This window comes from Camellia sinensis, chromosome 9 (assembly GCF_055761805.1).
Source record: "Camellia sinensis isolate YWXY chromosome 9, ASM5576180v1, whole genome shotgun sequence".
In the NCBI taxonomy this organism is placed as follows: domain Eukaryota; kingdom Viridiplantae; phylum Streptophyta; class Magnoliopsida; order Ericales; family Theaceae; genus Camellia; species Camellia sinensis.
The window spans coordinates 126,600,168-126,618,098 of record NC_138969.1 but is presented as its reverse complement, the minus strand read 5'-3'; the positions used below and the strand labels follow the sequence as shown (position 1 = coordinate 126,618,098).

The 17,931-nt window shown below is 30.9% G+C and overlaps 1 protein-coding gene across 28 annotated transcripts; it reads right to left on the bottom strand.

The window, feature by feature from the left end:
* Window positions 1–3,177: 3,177 nt before the first annotated feature.
* Window positions 3,178–16,805, bottom strand: LOC114311566 (protein EXPORTIN 1A). Of its 28 annotated transcripts, XM_082887632.1 has the most exons (16): window positions 16,469–16,681; window positions 16,265–16,313; window positions 15,555–15,654; window positions 15,038–15,172; window positions 14,761–14,847; window positions 14,569–14,636; window positions 14,198–14,263; window positions 14,008–14,106; window positions 13,821–13,901; window positions 13,623–13,710; window positions 7,797–7,829; window positions 7,276–7,357; window positions 7,092–7,123; window positions 5,816–5,879; window positions 5,646–5,738; window positions 3,178–4,126 (listed from the first exon to the last, which is right to left on the bottom strand). In XM_082887632.1, exons 6-10 carry the CDS (start codon window positions 14,587–14,589, stop codon window positions 13,663–13,665), a joined length of 315 nt encoding a protein of 104 aa, XP_082743758.1. In that variant the 5' UTR covers window positions 14,590–14,636; window positions 14,761–14,847; window positions 15,038–15,172; window positions 15,555–15,654; window positions 16,265–16,313; window positions 16,469–16,681; the 3' UTR covers window positions 3,178–4,126; window positions 5,646–5,738; window positions 5,816–5,879; window positions 7,092–7,123; window positions 7,276–7,357; window positions 7,797–7,829; window positions 13,623–13,662. The 28 variants fall into 28 exon arrangements, with proteins under 28 accessions (XP_082743758.1, XP_082743755.1, XP_082743753.1 ...); XM_082887629.1 differs by lacking the exon at window positions 7,797–7,829 and having other exon boundaries at window positions 13,622–13,710; window positions 14,569–14,643; XM_082887627.1 differs by lacking the exon at window positions 7,797–7,829 and having other exon boundaries at window positions 13,622–13,710.
* Between the last annotated feature and the right edge of the window lie 1,126 nt (window positions 16,806–17,931).

The window sequence follows — 17,931 nt, the reverse complement described above, 5'->3', positions numbered from 1 at the left end:
ATTTTACTACTTTATGTTTTTTTTTGGAAAAAAATTCATTTTAGAGTAATTTTTTTGCTATTTTTGACTTTATTTGAATCTAAAAGACTTATTCTTCATTTTTTATAATTAAAATAAAGGTCAAATTTTCAAATTTTATAAATAACTAATATTATTACTAAGTAAAATGTATTTTTTCAACATACAAAATATAAAAACATAATATCATTTTCTTAAAGAAGGTTAGAGGATCGGGTTAGGTTGGGTGACCTCTAATCTGCTATCCATTCAAATATAAGCGAATTTAAAAAATTTCTTTTCACATCCAACATTTCTTGCTATCAAAACTGTTAAAAGTAAGCGTATTGAATCTGGTCGGTTGATCTTAACGGATCACTTGAGTTCATGAGCATCCCTAACCCTAACCATTCACTTTAAAAATTTTGAAAATTTGTTAAAATTCTCTTACTTATGAATTACTTTGCGACATTATGTAAAAAGATAAGATATGAGTAATCATTACAATGGTATAGCTATGAGTTCTCCAAAAGCGAAACATTATAAAGAACGTATATTATATCTCTTTTATAAATAAAAAATAAATGATATAATTTTATATTTTTTAAATTATAATAAAAAAATATCATAATTAAATATAACATAAGAAGGCATAACTAAAGAACTCATAGTCATAACTCAAAAAAAAAAAAAAAAAAAAACATAATTAAAGATGCATATGATCCATAATTTTTAAGAGTGTGTATATTAGAATTTCCCTCTAAAAAATGGGCAATACTTGATTCTACAAATTAAAAGTAAGTAAACAAATAAATGTCATAAAAAAAAAAAAGAAAAAAGAAAAAAGAAAAATGGGCAGATAATTTTCTCCCGTTACACACATTATGTATGGAAGATAGCGTTAGTAATAGAAGCTTCAAATAGGAAAATCAATAATGGATAAATCGGTGCACAAGCAGGGACGGATGCATGATTTTAATATCGGAGGGGCGAGTGTAGATGTAATCAAAAAATTTATAATGAGTATGTGATATACAATATCAATTTCTACTCAAATGTCACAATAAAATATAATTAAATGTTTCCATTCATCGTATATAATTACAAAATATCATCAAAATACAATTGGATATGTTCTAGTAAATCCATATTAATTTTCAAAAAAATAACTATTTGCTTTACATATCTACTTAGGCATCTAAAGATGTGTTCGGCGTTCTTTCATAATATAAAAAGCATCTATGATGGAATCTACATCAAAATCTCAAGCAATGTCTTTGTCAATATATGTTAACAAGTAACTTGAAAGAAAATCATCCTCTATCCTGTTGCACAATATAGTCTTTACAATTTTCATGGCTAAAAATGTACGTTCTGTTGTCGCCGTAAAAACTGAAGAAAATGCACCATTGACTACGAATATTTTGTAAGTTCTGCGAGTTCTTTTCCAAGCTTTCATATCATTTACAGAAAGAGAGAGTAAAGTGGAGAAGGGGGCTTAAACAATTAGGTTAATAAAAATTTGGGAACATTTTCCAGCGTGGGACAGGTTACACGTGAGTAGTATTTTTTTATTTTTTTATTTAGTTATAACCAAACAATTAAAAAATTTGGGCCCTAATTAGGCAAAAAAGACTTTAACATATTAACAAATAAATTCTCAATTATTTTAACATTACTAAATTTAAAATAAAAAGAACTTATACTTCTTATTATTATTTTTAGTATTTATCAAAACAAATAATTAAATTTTTAAATTTTAAGGTAGAAAATTTACGGGGTGCGGTTCTTAAACTTTTTGTAAAAATTTTGGGGTGACGAACCTATATAATTTAAAAATATTTGTAATTTTTTTTCAAGTTATTTTCAATTAATCAAATCACAAACGTTACAAGTAATATATCCGCCTAACACAAAACCTTATAATTAGTTGGATTTTTTAAAGCATTTTCTCCAACTATTCTGACCAATTTGCATTACGAACATATAACACACACACACACACACACACACACACACACACACACACACACACACAAACTCTATTTAGTTGGATTTTTTAAAGCATTTTCTCCAACTTTTCTGACCAATTTGCATTACGAACATAACACACACACACACACACACACAAACTCTATTCAGTGTGTTTAGTTTGAGTTTTTTAAATTAAGTTTTTTAAAAATTAAATTTTTTATTTTTCGTATTTTTTTATTTTTAGTGAATATTTTTAAAATTTTAAGTATTTTAAGATGTGTCTTAAAAAGCAAAATATTTGTAAAAAATTAATAAAAATACAAAAATATGAAAAATATACTAAATTTTCGTTTTTTTTTTTTGTATTTTTGGTAATTATTAAATTTTTAAAAGATTTTTTTCACAGAAATTATACTTTTTAAGTGTATTTATGTTAAGTGTGTCTAAAAATTTAAAAAAATTGCATAAAATATTAAAAAAAATCAGTAAAAATAAAAGAAATACGAAAAGTAAAAAAATAAAATTTTCTGAAAATATATTTTTAGATAACTCAAACCAAACAAAGTGATTGAGAGTTTGACTCTTGAAACAAAAATAAACGAGTTTTTAATTTTATCAATTTAAATTCTATTTTTTTGATTTATCTTCATTATAACCCATCAATAAAAATGATATTTTAGACATTAAATACAACAAAAAAATATTTTAAACATTTTATGTACACCAACATTAAATTTAATAGCTAAAATACTCATTTTCTATCTACTTTAGTTAACAAATATAGACAAATGATTTATATTAAATTCAAATCAAAACATTATGATTTGAATTGACAAAATGAAAAATGAAAAATTTATTTTGTTATAAAGATCAAATTCTGAATATATATATATATATATATTGTATTTACCCCAAAATTTTGAATAGTTTATCCACTATTTTTTTTTTAAAAAAAAGTTCTTTCATTTTTTGAGGGTTAAACAATTAAAATTGTCACATAAAACAATTAGTTGACTTCAAGATGAATATTTGTGAGTTTCTTTTAAATATATTAGGAAATAACTTTTTCCCGTGAAGATTTTTTTGAAATTTTTGCTTGATTACAACTAAACATTTGACTTTGACATGAAAAGCCAACTAGCTTCTTATCATGCCAACTAAAAAAAAAAAATGATTTCATAAATCCCATGCATTAAGAGCATAAGATTTTATAACTCTCAAATCAGTAGATTAATAAATTGGCAGTCAAGGGCTGAAAACACAATCATATTGGCCAGCATTATGAGTAAATTTCAAGTCCCTTTAAATTGCTTTCGTCTCATCTAAACATATCCTTGGTAAATGTGAATTTTTATTTTCTCTTTCGTGGGAAGAGAAAAATTCTTCAATATTTTAGCAATGGCAAAGAAACCAAGCATGGGTTGCCTAAAGATCAAAATCGCGAAAATAGAGAAAAAATCACTTGCAAGTCACATTTTCAAAACGTCGCTCTGGACTTTTTATAAAGTCAAGTGAATTTTGCACACTTTATGGCGTAGAGATTACTATCAAAGTTTTCTCCTGCTGGTAAAGTCTTCTCTTTCGGCCACCCTAATGTGGATTCCATCGTAATCAGTTCTTGACTCGAAACCTTCCACCAAACACCACCACAAGCCACATCATTAAGGCTCATCGTAATGCTAGCATGCACAAGCTTAACTTATAACTTACCCAAATTCTCAATGAATTAGAGGTCGAGAAACGACATGGTGAAACCCTAGAACATGCGAGAAAAGCTAGCCAAAGACTGTTGGTGGGAAGCTCCAATAGACGAGCTTGGGTTGCACGAGCTCAAGAAGAGCCTCAACAACTTAGGAATTCAATGATGGAACTCAAGAAGAACATGACCAATTAGGCGAACAATATTTCAATTGAGGGCACGACGGGGCACGACAAATCCTTCACCATTTTTCTTACGCTACTAAATACCCGGACTTTTTGCAATGGTCTCAAACGTCGCAAAAGATTCATATATTGTCACAAAAAGTCTTGCAACGGAACAGCAACGGGAAATGAGTGGCGGCGGAAAGGGATGTGACAGAAAGTATTTGCAACAATTACAAACCGTTGCGTTCTTATAGCGACGGCTAATCAATGATTTTTGCGACGGTTTAACCTGACACAAAAAAAGAAAAAAAATTCACTTTTAGTGATGATGGTAGATGTCGTCGCCAAAACTTTTTTTGCGACGGTATTTGACATCGCAAAAAGTATTATTAGTAACTGTCTAAAACGTCACATAAAAGTAAAGTTAAATTAATATTGTATTTACGATAGCTTAAACCGTCTCGAAAAGTATTATTAGCGGCGGTCTAAAACATCACAAAAAGTAAAATTAAATTAATACCATATTTGCGACAGTTTAAACCGTCGCTAAAGATTTGAACTAATATATATATGCTACAGATTAACCCGTCGCTAATAAAATGTAAGAAAATGATGATTACATTAGTGACGGTTATTATTGTTGCAATAAAATTATTTTATAAAATTAATATATATTTTATTAATTTATTCTCTGTACAAATTATTAATATTTTCTAAAATAAAATACATCTACATCCACTTATATATGTACCTGTAACAATCGTCAACTAAAAATTCTTTACAAAAATATATAAAATATTCTCCAATAATATTAATATAATTTTTGATATGCAAGAACTTAAAATTTGTATCTAAAGTAAAACAAAAGTATGAAAATGTAAATAAAAAAACATATATATTATAATTTGTTTTAATATCTACAGTAAGCTCCAATATCGATATGTGAAGATATCATTATGTACTCAAAACAGATTGCATCTGCCAAAGAAATACAAAAAAAATATCATTTACAAAGGATGAATCTATTCCCAAGTACAATCAATTGTACAAGAGAAGGCACTAACTAGTTCATCCCAACGTTAAATGTGACCAGCAATAGTCTTGTTTGCCTAGACTATATGTCAAACCCGATGTAATTAACAGCTCATGGAGAAATTTCAATTTCAAATTTATACAAGTGGCTTTAACAAACGAGACCTACAATATTCACCAAAAACCACACGAAGATAGAGGCATATGAGCTAAGCATTTTTTGTCCTACTTGCCCCAAAACACAAAGCATAAACAACATAATTTAAAAATGGGTACATTTTATATCCCTAAACTATCGCCAAATCATATACTTAGTCCCTGAACTATCGATTGAGTCTATTAAATCCCTAAAATATATAAATCAAAATATATTTAGTCCCTAAACTATCGATTGAATCCATTAAAGCCCGAAAGTATTTAATTCAAACTTGTTTAGTCCCTAAAAGGATTACAAAAATAAAATATAAGCCTATAAATATTATAAATTAGTAAAAGACTCAATCTAGTTAAAATTTTATTTAAAAAAAAAAATTAAATTTTTATTATCTTTGAAAAGTGGGCGTCAGTCCTTATGGTATAAAGGGTAATGATAAGTATCTATAGTATTGATCAAATTAATACTACAAAAGAAAAAAGAAAAATGGGAAGATTTAAAATGTCTTGGAAAAAAACATAATTGAGTCACAAAATTGAAGCTCACAAGAAACTGAGCATAGAGGAGACTGCATTCAAGCATAGCATGGTTTTGCAAAACTGAGCAAGCAGAACATATATACCTTGGTATCATTGTGAGCAAGTCGAAGCTCTTTCAACTCAGTGCACGACTTTAGTGAATCAATGGCTTGAAGTTGGCAATTAGATAGAGAGAGCTGGAATCATGAATAAGTCACAATCCTAGCACTAAAAGGATACACTGATGTTGAAGCTGCCATTTATAAATGCTTACCTTCGTGATTGATTTCACCTTGACCAGAGACTCTCCAAGTTTATTGTTGGATTTCTAGAAAGAACTGAAGAATATACAGAACCCAAAAAAAGAACTCAAACTCAAAAAGTAAACATTTACCTACAGTGTATATTGTAAGAACTACTCTCATAAAGAACAAGATGTTTAATTATTAAATTATAATCAAAACCAGGATTTGTTTAATAAAACGACCTATACATGTTCAGAAATTCTCATTCTTTTCATACTCTGGTCTAGTCACACACACCTAGAAATAACAGGACTTGACAAAGAATAAAGGTGCATCCTGTGCAAGCTTGGTTTTTAAAATTAAAAAAGAAAAGACTAATTAAAAGAAAATTAGATCCATTTCTGATTTCTCCATCACCTATACAGTTGTACCAGAATTGTGTTACAAACACATTAAACCCCATTGAGGCAAGGTTTAATCATTATATCCGCATTTGGATTGTTCAGAAACCTTCTACATGGCTGAGGTAAACATATATCATATGGACCCACAATTCGGTTTTGAGCCATGTAGAGAAAAGACAGGTCAACTTAAATATAATTGAGGCTCCATTTAACATTTAGATGTACCCTATTATGCATTAAGTGTATTTCAGGTCATTGGCTTGAATTGAAATATTTGTACAATGTGAACATACAGGGCTGAGGTGAACATATGGACCCCCGATTCCCTTTTGAGCCATGTACAGAAAGGTCAACTTAAGAAAAAATTGAAAGTGCATTTAACATTTGACTTTACCCTATTATGCATAGAGTGTATCTCAGATCATTGGCTTGAATCGAAATATTTTGTTCAATGTACAAAGGTGGTGATTGGTTGTATATATGATGTTGCTATCAGTAAATCATCTGAAGCTTCTAAAATTTCATAATACAATTAATTTTCTCATTTATCAATAAATATACCCATCAGTTTAGAGAAACAAAAAATGACTGCTTGTTTGACACAAACCTAGAACTAGTCAAGAGTAAAGTACTGAAAAAAATATAAAGATTGTAGATAACAATGGAAATCATGTAAGATAATATGCTTATATTATATCCACAAACGAATAGTTTAAAGCTGATTTACATACACAAGTATACAAATTCTCAGCAACTGGACCATCACAAGTGTCGGAAGAACAAATAAGTTAAGTAAGTTTAGTGGCAATGAGGTGATTCAGTTATATGTCATAGGCATAGCATGGGTATTGGGCAATAATATCATCAACATGGTATGAAATTGATTACTGAAAACTCATACCTAAAGTGTTCAATTCTTTCAATTGATCAAGCCTGCAAATGGAAACAATCTCATTATTTGCACAAAGAGGGATTCATTAGCGGAAATAAGGAAATTAAAAATTGTATTTTTCCAACCAACAAAATTAATATAGACATCAGAAATTAAAAACTGAGGTGATGCAGTTGGTCAAGATGGATCCTACCATTCAAGATCAATGCACGTAAGCTCAAAAGAGATCTGACCTCATCCATTGATTTAAGCTTATTTTTGCTGGCATTCAGCACCTGCTTCACAAAAACTTGAAAAAATTAAATTTGGAAAGTGTCAATTTAGTTTTAATAATTTAAAATCTAAACCAGTGAAAAAGACCACTCTATCTCATCATGTGCTGCCAATTGACATTGCAAATGTATCTAAAAGGATTTTAATATGTACATACATACAGACATACATACATACATATATATATATATATATTCGCCTTAAAGAATGAAGTATTCAACAATTTAAAGGATGAAATAAGTATCAAGTTTGAAGCATACAGAAAGAAATATGCAATAAATTTTACAAGATTCAATCACATTAGTAACTAGAAAGTTTAGGGATTAAAATTCAAGATTCCAAATACAAATTGATTGAACAACCAAAATCAAAAGAGCAGTTTTCCTTCAATATTTGTTGAATATGTAGTAATAGTAGTATATTGAACTCAATTTTGCTTACTTTGAAACAGAACAGAACTGCAACCTTTGTAACCACAAAAGGTAAATATAAAAGGTAATATTAGCAACATACTCAAACAAAACATTCTATTGCTTCTATTTTAACAAGAATCTTGTCTTATTGAAGTCAGTTTATAGTTCAAATGGTTCTCCGCAAATACTCCGGTTTTTGTCCTTGAACGGTTTAAGAGAGTTGACTGGACCGGAGCCTCACCCGGTCAACTCTTCAACCGGTTGAACCGGCCGGTCTGGTCCAGTTTTCAAAACCTTGATTCCAACGCATGTTTGATTTTGCATTTTTTCCTCTTTTTCTTTTTAAAAGACTCCAAACCCTAGTAAGTATGAGCACAACTTTTGAATAGGACCTTTATTTATCAAACTAGTTTGCAGAAAAAACAGGTTCTTTTTTTTTTATCAGCAAAAAGAAGGAAACTTTATTGAAGAACTAAGAGAATATTACATCAATAAAGGAAAGGGGGATGAGTGCAAAAAGCATCATAACGAAACAAACCAATCCCAACTAGTTTGGCACCGATAAGTCCACCCAATCATATTCTAGCACACCATCAAGAGTTGGTGAGTAACCAACCACAAACATAGAACCAACCCACACCCAAGATAATAGCTAAACAAAACCAAAAGCAACAAAGGCCATGACACCTCCTCTGCTTCACAGCAGCAAATTAGCTAAACAGCAAACCAGCAAATCAGCAGCAAATTTGCTGCACCACAGCAGCAACACAGCTCACAGCAGCAAATTAGCTAAACAAAACAGTAGCAAAACAGATCTCCTCTGTTCACAACTCCATCTCAGACCATGACACCTCCTCTGCTTCACATACAGAGTCCCAGCAGAGCACTATAAGCAGTGCACAGTAATCTTAAAAATACACATGTGAGCTATATGTGGCTCCTTGCGAAGGAGACTACACCGTGACTATTATTTTTTTATCATTTTTTTGCTCTGAATTGCTCTTCTACATGCATATATGCATATAGATCATTGTTCTCGGTCAATAAAGTAATTCACAAGCATAAACTCATGTTCCCAGCCCTGGATTTTGGATATCATCCTCATCTGGCACAGATGTCCAAAGTCAAAACACAACACTTGAGTTCATATCCACAAATTATAGCTAATTTCATCATAGGAATTCCAACATTAATCAGGGAAATTCACAACTAGGGAAGAGATTTCCAGGCAGCCACGTCACCCTTGGCTTTAGACTTTAAAATTTGCTCCATTAACATATTTCTTTCCAAATTTTTTACCTTGGCAGTAGTACGAGACATTTAAGCATATGTTACTGCATTCCACATCACATTTAAGCATGCATGCCTTATTGAATTCCACATCTTGAAGGTATTAATTCATATGTTATTGATAGCAAAAGGTACTAATTCTTATGTTTCATGTGTAAATATGCTTTTTGGAAGGGGAATCATAAAGTCAATACTTCATGCACATCTCCGGGCTATTAGCAAATGAACATCTATGTTAGTGAAGAGATCCTTTACCAGATAAAGCTACTTAATGATTTTTCTCTTTAATTTAACCCATGCATCGTGAAACTATAAGAAATTTTTAACACCTTATGCTTGATGCACTGTCATGGGCTGAAACTAATGACACCTTAAATTTCAACTGATCAGCTTCGTAGAGCCTTATTCACCCGTCACTCTACTAGAGTTTAATTTTTTATTACATGACATGCCATCTCTTCTGACCATCATTGTCTTCATGTTCTCCTTGTAATGCCTTTAACTTGAACCAAATTATGACAAATTGCAATCAGTGGCATTTTTGCATCAATCATCACATATGATTTTTTGTTTGTTTGTTCTCATTTTGAACTGTTTCTAGTTTGTTTGTATGATTTAGTTTACATTACTTGAATACTTAAGTATTCAATTAACCCAATTTTCTCAATATCCTCACTCATTTTGGTTGTCGCGTCTTGTTTCTCCAATTTTTGTACCATTCGTATGACCCAATTTACAGGTGCCTTTTAGAACTCTTCCTTTGTGTTGATGGGGCATTTTATAATATCACAACCATGGGGAATGCTTCTTTACTTCAATTTAATTCTAAATCTATTGAGTATCAACAATTTCATGTTCTTTCTCTCGTTTGTGGATCTTGATTATATGTTAACGGAAAAATGGACACCTTATGGTATTTGATAGTTAATAACAACTTGAACCCTTTTCAATCTTATGTTGGTTGCACCTCATGTATTTAAGATTAGTCTTGCTCATAATATTCAATTTTAAGTAATTGGAATCAAGTCTTGTTGAGTTTGAGTCACAAAGTTTCCATAATGCCCTAAATTGTATAGCATTATTTTATTTGCATGGAAGCCGCACTTTGGAGTACGTTTTGGGTTGTATACTAAGGCCCCGTTTGGGGACTTACCTTTTTAGCCAAAAAGCCAAAAAGTTACCTTTTTAGCCAAAAAGCCAACAACTCATACCAAAAAGTCAAAGATTCCCTTTTCTCTCTACTTTTTGCACATCTTTTCGTAATTAGCTAAAAAGCCATCCCAAACATATAAGTTTTTTTTACCTACTTTTTTAGCCAAATAGCCAAAAAGTTACTAAATTAGCCTGTTCCCAAACGAGGCCTAAGTTCATAAATAGCCCAAATATCAACCTTTGATGGAAGCCCATGATTGACATTTAATTTCTGATCTCTAATTGTTTCAAAGCTTGTAATTGCTCCAATATATATGTTCAATCTTGAAGGAAAATGTTAAGTTCAAGCTGCCCCTCTATTTAAAGAACCTATGAAACCACTTTTTTTTTAGTTTTAAGGTAGGGAGGCTTTTATGCCAAACATTTTCATCTCTTGCCTTATTTTTATTGATAACCAAATGTGTTTGATCTTGCGAAGAAGCCAGGTCAACTTTTTCATGTTGTTTCTTCAATGGTGTAGTCTTTTCTATCACTGACAATATCTTACACTGCTACTCCTAAATTTGATGCCATGTTATTTATTGAAAAATAAAAAATAAAATAAAATAAAAGATTGATGGCATGAGAGTTGTTCTAGATAGTTTTAGTGATGGAGCATGTATTACAACTGGAGCTTGTAATGCCAAGGAGGACAATTGAATTGAAAGTTGAGACGATTTGATTATGTGGCAAAAAACAAATACTCCTACAAGAATAAGGACTGATGCCTTGTAGTTAAGGGGCTGCAAAAACTATGAGAAAGCTTATGTTATTGCTTGAGATAAGTCATGACTTTGATGATGACCAACTAGTCGAGAGACATTTATTTAGATAGAACAATATCATAAGATTCAAAACAAATTCATGTAGCTTTGCCTATAATTTGGAAAGGTATTTCACTGTGTCACACAGCTTAGAGCTACCATAGTTACTTGTAAGTTACAAAATACTCTAACTTCATTATTATTCATAATTTTTTCTTCCTTTGTTCAGGTATGGATTTTATGATGAATGCTTGATGAAGTACGGAAATGCTAATGTCTAGAAGTATTTCACCGATCTTTTTGATTATCTACTCCTTACAGCACTGATTGAGAGTCAAGTTTGAGTTGTGCATTGTACAGTGACAAACGATGAAAAATATATTTTCTTTATGCCGTATACATGTCATGTCCGTATTCTAATTTTTTCAAAATACTTGTCTCGTGCCTGTGTCAATGTTCATGATTGTGTCTATGTTCATGCTTCCGGTTAACAAAATAGGAACTAACAATGAGAAATTAGAGGGTAAACCTAAAAATGAGGTCAGACAATATACAAGAAGATATTAAAAAATTGATTGGGAAACACAATAGGAATCCTAGCAAGTAATATTTGGCAACCATAAAAAATAAAAAGAACTGGAAACTTATATGAATACTTCAATAGATACACTTATATATATATATGGGGGGGGGGGGGGGGGGGGGAAGAAGATACTTCAATTGATAATTTAATGTAACATATTGAATGCTCATTTAAAAGAAACAATAAGGAAACTAATGGAAATTACTTGAGGTTCATTATAGGAAGAAGCGTATGAAAGGAATTATTAGTGTATCATCTTGTAATAAGAACATTCAATTAAGTATTGAGATAGCTAATTCTCATCTCACAGTATTTAAAATTTAAGCCATAAATATGCAAATATTAAGTTTTATATAGATTTAAAACTAGGGTTCCAATCCCTTCTCTCTCAATCTCCAAACTCTGCACCACTTTCTAGGGTTCCAATGAAGAGGGTTTGATTCCAATGAAGGCAAAAGAAGAGAAAAAGAGGAGAGAACAGCGGAGGAGAGCGGAGGAGAGATACCTGGATGCCGGATGGAGAACCAGTGGGAAGTTGCCGCCGCTACCGCTGCTACAGACAGACTGTGAGGATAACGCAAGAGCGAGAGCAAGAGAGAGATAGTGAGGGTCTGTGCGAAGGGGGGTCTGTGCGAGCGAATGTGAGAGGAGAGAAAAGGAGAGGAGAGAAGGTATCTCACACTGGTGCTGTTAGGGCTTTGAGATGGAAAGAGATGACTGGGAAAAGGCAGACCGTTTTCCCCCCCCCCCCCTTTTTTTTTTTTTTTGGATATAAGAACACGATACTGAAAGGGTATATGGAAGACAGAGCAAAGATGAAGAGTGCGGGAAGCAAAAAGATTTTTTTTTGCGACGAGGAATAAACAACGTTGCAAAAAAAATAAACAATCGCAAAAAAAAAAATAAAAAAAATAACCGACGAGTGACAAATCATCGCGTAAAATACTATTTACGGTCTTGGATTTTCTGTTGCAAAAAAAAATATTTCACGACAGTGTCATTTACAGTCGCAAAAACATGTTTTTTGCCACAATTTTCAAACCGTCGCAAAAGGTTCAATGTCCAATACTCGCTTTTCTAGTAGTGTTAGTAAATGGTTACTAGAATGGTCGATCGTGCTGAGAGTAGAACATCTCATATAAATGCTTCTTTTCAACCACTCCTCATGTCCATAACTTTGGCTATTGTGGCCATGTATTTTTCTAAGGCTTTCTTATCCATTTTCATGGTAGTTCCAAGCTGGCTAGTACCTTACTAGCCATAAATGTCAATAAATCATTTTTCAGTTTTGTTTGTCCATGAATTGTGGTGATGATTTTTCATCTAATATTCATTAGTGTCATACATAATAAATATTAAATTAACTCTTTTGTTAGTAAGTGATAATAATCATAACTTTATCAGTTAAATTTTTATCATTGTCTAGATAGAATGGATTTCAGGTGGCTTTCCAAGGATGTCATTATCACACTATTGAACGAAGCTTTTCGCAAAAATTATGTTTCGCTTATATTTTTCTATAATAATAACTCAATCTTGGGATTAATATGGATGCTTCAAGCCTACTGTTATAGTAAGAAAAATTTACATTTTACCCTCAAAGTACATAACAAGGACACTTACATTTCTTCTTGTCAATCTGGAGCATGTCTACAATTCTTTGTAATGACACCATTATTATGTTCGATGACCAAAAAAAAAATACCATTATTATGTTCAAATATCTCCATGCTAAAAAAATAAATAAAATAAAATAAAATAATTGTGCATTCTGTTGCAGTAAAACAAAGTCAAATAATAAAGCATGGGTTGCCAAAGACTCCCTAAGTGGTTTCAATTTCGCATCAACTCACACACAGAATACCCACCCCACCCCCAAAGAAAATAACTAAATAGATAAATGAAGAACAAGAAGAAGCTTAGAAAAAATAATGCTCCATCTCATGAGAGAACCAAGTTCTGGAAGTACAGCAAATAATGTAATTTCATTGACTCAAGAAAAATTGTCTTAGTCGTAAAACATACCTGCAACATATTAAGGACAGTCCTGATTACATCTTGATCTTTCAAGAAATCCACATATGGCGTGCCTGTCCTATAATTTCAACCCATTTCTGCACAGAAAAATAAAACCATAAGCCACTAGCCACCACAGAGACTAGCATGGGCTTGAACAAATGCACATGCATTCCTGGAAGTAGTAGCACTTTTTATGTAAGCTTGCCTGATTTGGAAGCTCCATCAGCCTTTTCAAATATTCATCCCTCTTTTGAGGATCAGATTCTGCTTGAATCATATTGCTGACCTAAAACAGTAGAACATCAATTGTTACTTCACAACCACCCTTTATACAGTCTAATATTGGGGCATAAGACAACCATACTATTTATCAAAAAATCAGACAAACATACTGATTCATAAAATGAATGAATCTGATGGCGCTCAATATCAGCTATAGTTGTAGGAAGGCTTGTTAGAAGCTTAGATATAAATGGTTCGGTTTCTCCAAGCTAGAAACAATCGAAGAAAAGCATGACACATTCAAAGTTATATCCAATATGGAAAATTGACATTTGACTAACAAGATTAAAATAATGTTACCTGTACAATAACAAATTTACGCTTGTACTTCTGAACAATTTTCAAGAATGTGTCACAAGCCATATCCTGAAAGAATTATCACACACAAATTTTAACTCTAGTAATTTACTTTTCTAAGATTAAAAGGTAAAAGGCTGGCCATAGATGATGAACAAGATAGGAATGACAATACCCAATTAATGTAACACTACAAACTCCGTATATGATATTAAGAACGCTATCAAAGTAATTAACTAGAACAATTGAAACAATATAAACACTCCAAATTTTATAACAAAAACTAGAACATAATTAACAAGTCTAAAATAAACACATAGATAGGACACATTGTGTGGATTGCACATGGAGCAAAAAGTTATTGCAATGCATACCATTAATATCATAAACAACATCAAAGCCTTTAGCTGAGAGACTGGCTTTCACGAATTCAAAGTCCTTCCTGTTTCCTTTCAAGTGCAAGATCCACACTTAGAATACAATATTTCATTCCTCAACAAAGAAAAACATGAAACTGATCAAAAAGGCCAATAAAATTTTCTAGTCTATATGTCATAATTAATAACCTTGGAAGAAAAATCAGTATAATCCTTCTCTGATTCACCAGGCAATTGTTGGGTGATGGGTGGTTTTCCTCTTGTGAACAGAGTTACCTGCATTATGACATAAAACTTGTTTATTAAAAAGTCAAAGACGTCAACAAAAATAAATTTGTGTAGTAATTTGTCGACGTAATTTTAATTGCACACCATAAAGTGGAAAAGATGGTTAAGAAAGTTAAAACAATTGGGAAAAGAAAATCAGTACATGTAAATGTTAAAATGTAAAGAGAAGGGTTCATACCTGCTCGCCTTCTTTTACAAGAAGTCTTGACAAAAACACACCAATAAACCGAGTCCCTCCCATTATCAGGATTTTCTTGGCACTTGATGCTGAAATGTGTAATGCTTCTTTTGGTTGCCATACCTTTCTTCTATACTACATGAGATATGGATATTAATAAATTAAGAAATACATAAATTGCTTGAAACACTGAGTAGGAAATGTGCAGTGTGTGTGATTCTCAACTCCTACATCAAGCCAGATCTTGCTTTCGGAAGCAAAAAAATTTTCTTCCAAAACACACCAACAAATGATGCCTAAATAAACCAACTAATTTGTTTGCTAATGAAACTGATGAGAGGCATTAACTTCATTAAGTTTAGAATAGATGCACACATCACATAGAACAAACTTTGGTAGACAAAAATAAGCAAAATGTTCATGCGTCCAATTCTTTTTTGCTTATTTTAGTATTTTTGGATACAAATAAGCACACAGTGACAAAAGTGAGGAATCAAAGGGACAGATTTCAGCTTGCCTTAATATTGTGATTTTGTAAGTGTTAATGATGACACATTTCCCTTGGAAAAAACCACTAGTCATTCTTTTTCCACTGTGCTTTAACATAAAATCAATACCTGGTAGCCAAAGAGAAAGTATAGCAATAATAGCATTCAATACACTACCGTTTCAAAATAGAAAGCAAATCTAAACACAAGTTTACCAAATTTGTCATGTATTTGCCTAATCAAGAACAAGAATTGCAAATTATGATCACAAGAAAAAGCAATAGCATTTAATACACTATCTTTTGAAAATAGAAAGCAAATCTAAACACAAGTTTATTTCACTGTATTTGCCTGAGAAAGTACAAGAATTGCAAGTTAAGCATCAATCACACATGCACTTAAACTATTTCAAGGAACGAAAAAGTTAAAGAAATTCTCTAAACCCCAAGTTAGTTCCTAACGGCTTCAAAAAAAAAAAAAAAAAAAAAAATAATAATAATAATAATAATAATAATAATCAAAATCAAGAATTTCAAATCATGTTAAAAATAAAATAAAACAAAAAAATCTAGTAACAATTTCCTTACATTGCACTCGTGGTCTCCATTTTGTTTACTATTTATCTAAACAGAGCTTAAATTTTCATATTGTTACTGCACATCCATCAGCACCCACGCAAGTTCAAAATTGCTACAATCTTTGTTAAAAACTCAATATTGCTTGTAGGGCCTAGAAATACCTTGATAGAGAGTGAATCAACCAATTGATTTCCTCAAACTTGTAGAAATCTGCAAAAAAAAAATTGAAGAAGCGGAAGAATCAACCCATCGATTTCATGATGTATATATATATGTATGTATATGTGTGTGTGTGTGTGTTTGTTGGGAAAATGAAATTGATAGATCTACCATAATGAAGCTTAAGATCTCTGTCATAGATATACCAAATACATCGATTTCGTCTTCGATTTTCTCACATCGAACAATACAGCTTGTAGAGCCGAGAAATACCTTGAGAGAGAGTGAATCAACCAATCGGTTTCCTCAAACTTGTAGAAATCTACAGAAAATTTGAAGAAGAAGAAGAATCAATCCATCGATTTCATGATGTAGTCCTTAAATATTAATCTCTAAATCACTCATTTTTTGAAGTGAATATTACATTTTCATACCTGATCTATGAATTTATATCAATTTAAAACTTCTATTAAAAAGTTCATTACATAAATGGAATGAAAATAGTTATGTGACTTGCAAATCATAACTCTAATATTGTGATATGCCTAAATGACCTTATCTTAAAAAAATATAATTAAAAAAAAGGGTAATTATATTAATAGTTTGGGATTTGTGTCACTTTAATCTCTGATTTTTTAATTGTGACACATCTGACCCTGAATTTTGAATCTTGTTCCAAATAAGGACAATTGAAAATATGATTAGATTTTTCAAGGGTAAAATCATCAATTTGATAAAATATAAACTAATTTGACAAAAATAAATGTCAAAAAAATATTTTTAATTTTTTTAAAATTAATTTTATCTACCAATGATAAAATTATGTAAAATTAATAAAATTAGATGATTAATTTTTTTAAATTAATTTTACATGATCATCATCCAAACACATAATAAAAATTAATTTGATAAAAAAAAATAAATGTCTAAAAGATTTATCAATTTTACATAATTTTATTTTAGTAGGTAGAAATAATTTTTAAAAATTCAAAAATATTTCTTTGACATTTATTTTTTTCAAATTAGTTTATATTTTATCAAATTGACAATTTTACTCTTGAAAAATCTAATTATATATTCAATTATCCTTATTTGAAATAAGATTCAAAATTTAGGATCAAATGTGTTACAATTAAAAAATCAAGGACCAAAGTGGCACAAGCCCCAAACTATATGACTATTTGCGTAATTTGCCCTTAAAAAAATTAATAGCTAAAATGTATCAATATATGTGTACTCTTTTTCTAATTTTTCCACGACCTAAATTTTTCATCGGATTTCTTTTCTCAAACTTTCAACAACCAAATGAACTAAAATTTGTCACACAACTAAAATTTGATCGATTTGGTTACGTCAGTAACTAAAATTCAACCAAAATTTATGAAGCAAGGAGTTAATTAATCCCAAAGCATGCATGAGAAATCATTGAAGAAAACATATTAATTGAAAGCATTGATTCACAAAATAACAGAGTTTCAATTTCATTGTCAATTGGTCAAAGATCCAATAGAATTTCACTGTTTCACCCTTTGACCCTCTATGAAAGTTTAATATTAGATAAAGTTGATCATAGTATTAGAGAGAGGTGGGATGGGTTTGTGGTTCATTAAAGGATATAAAATGGAAAGGGCGGTGAGAGATGGGAGAATGGGTGAATATGCATCACTAA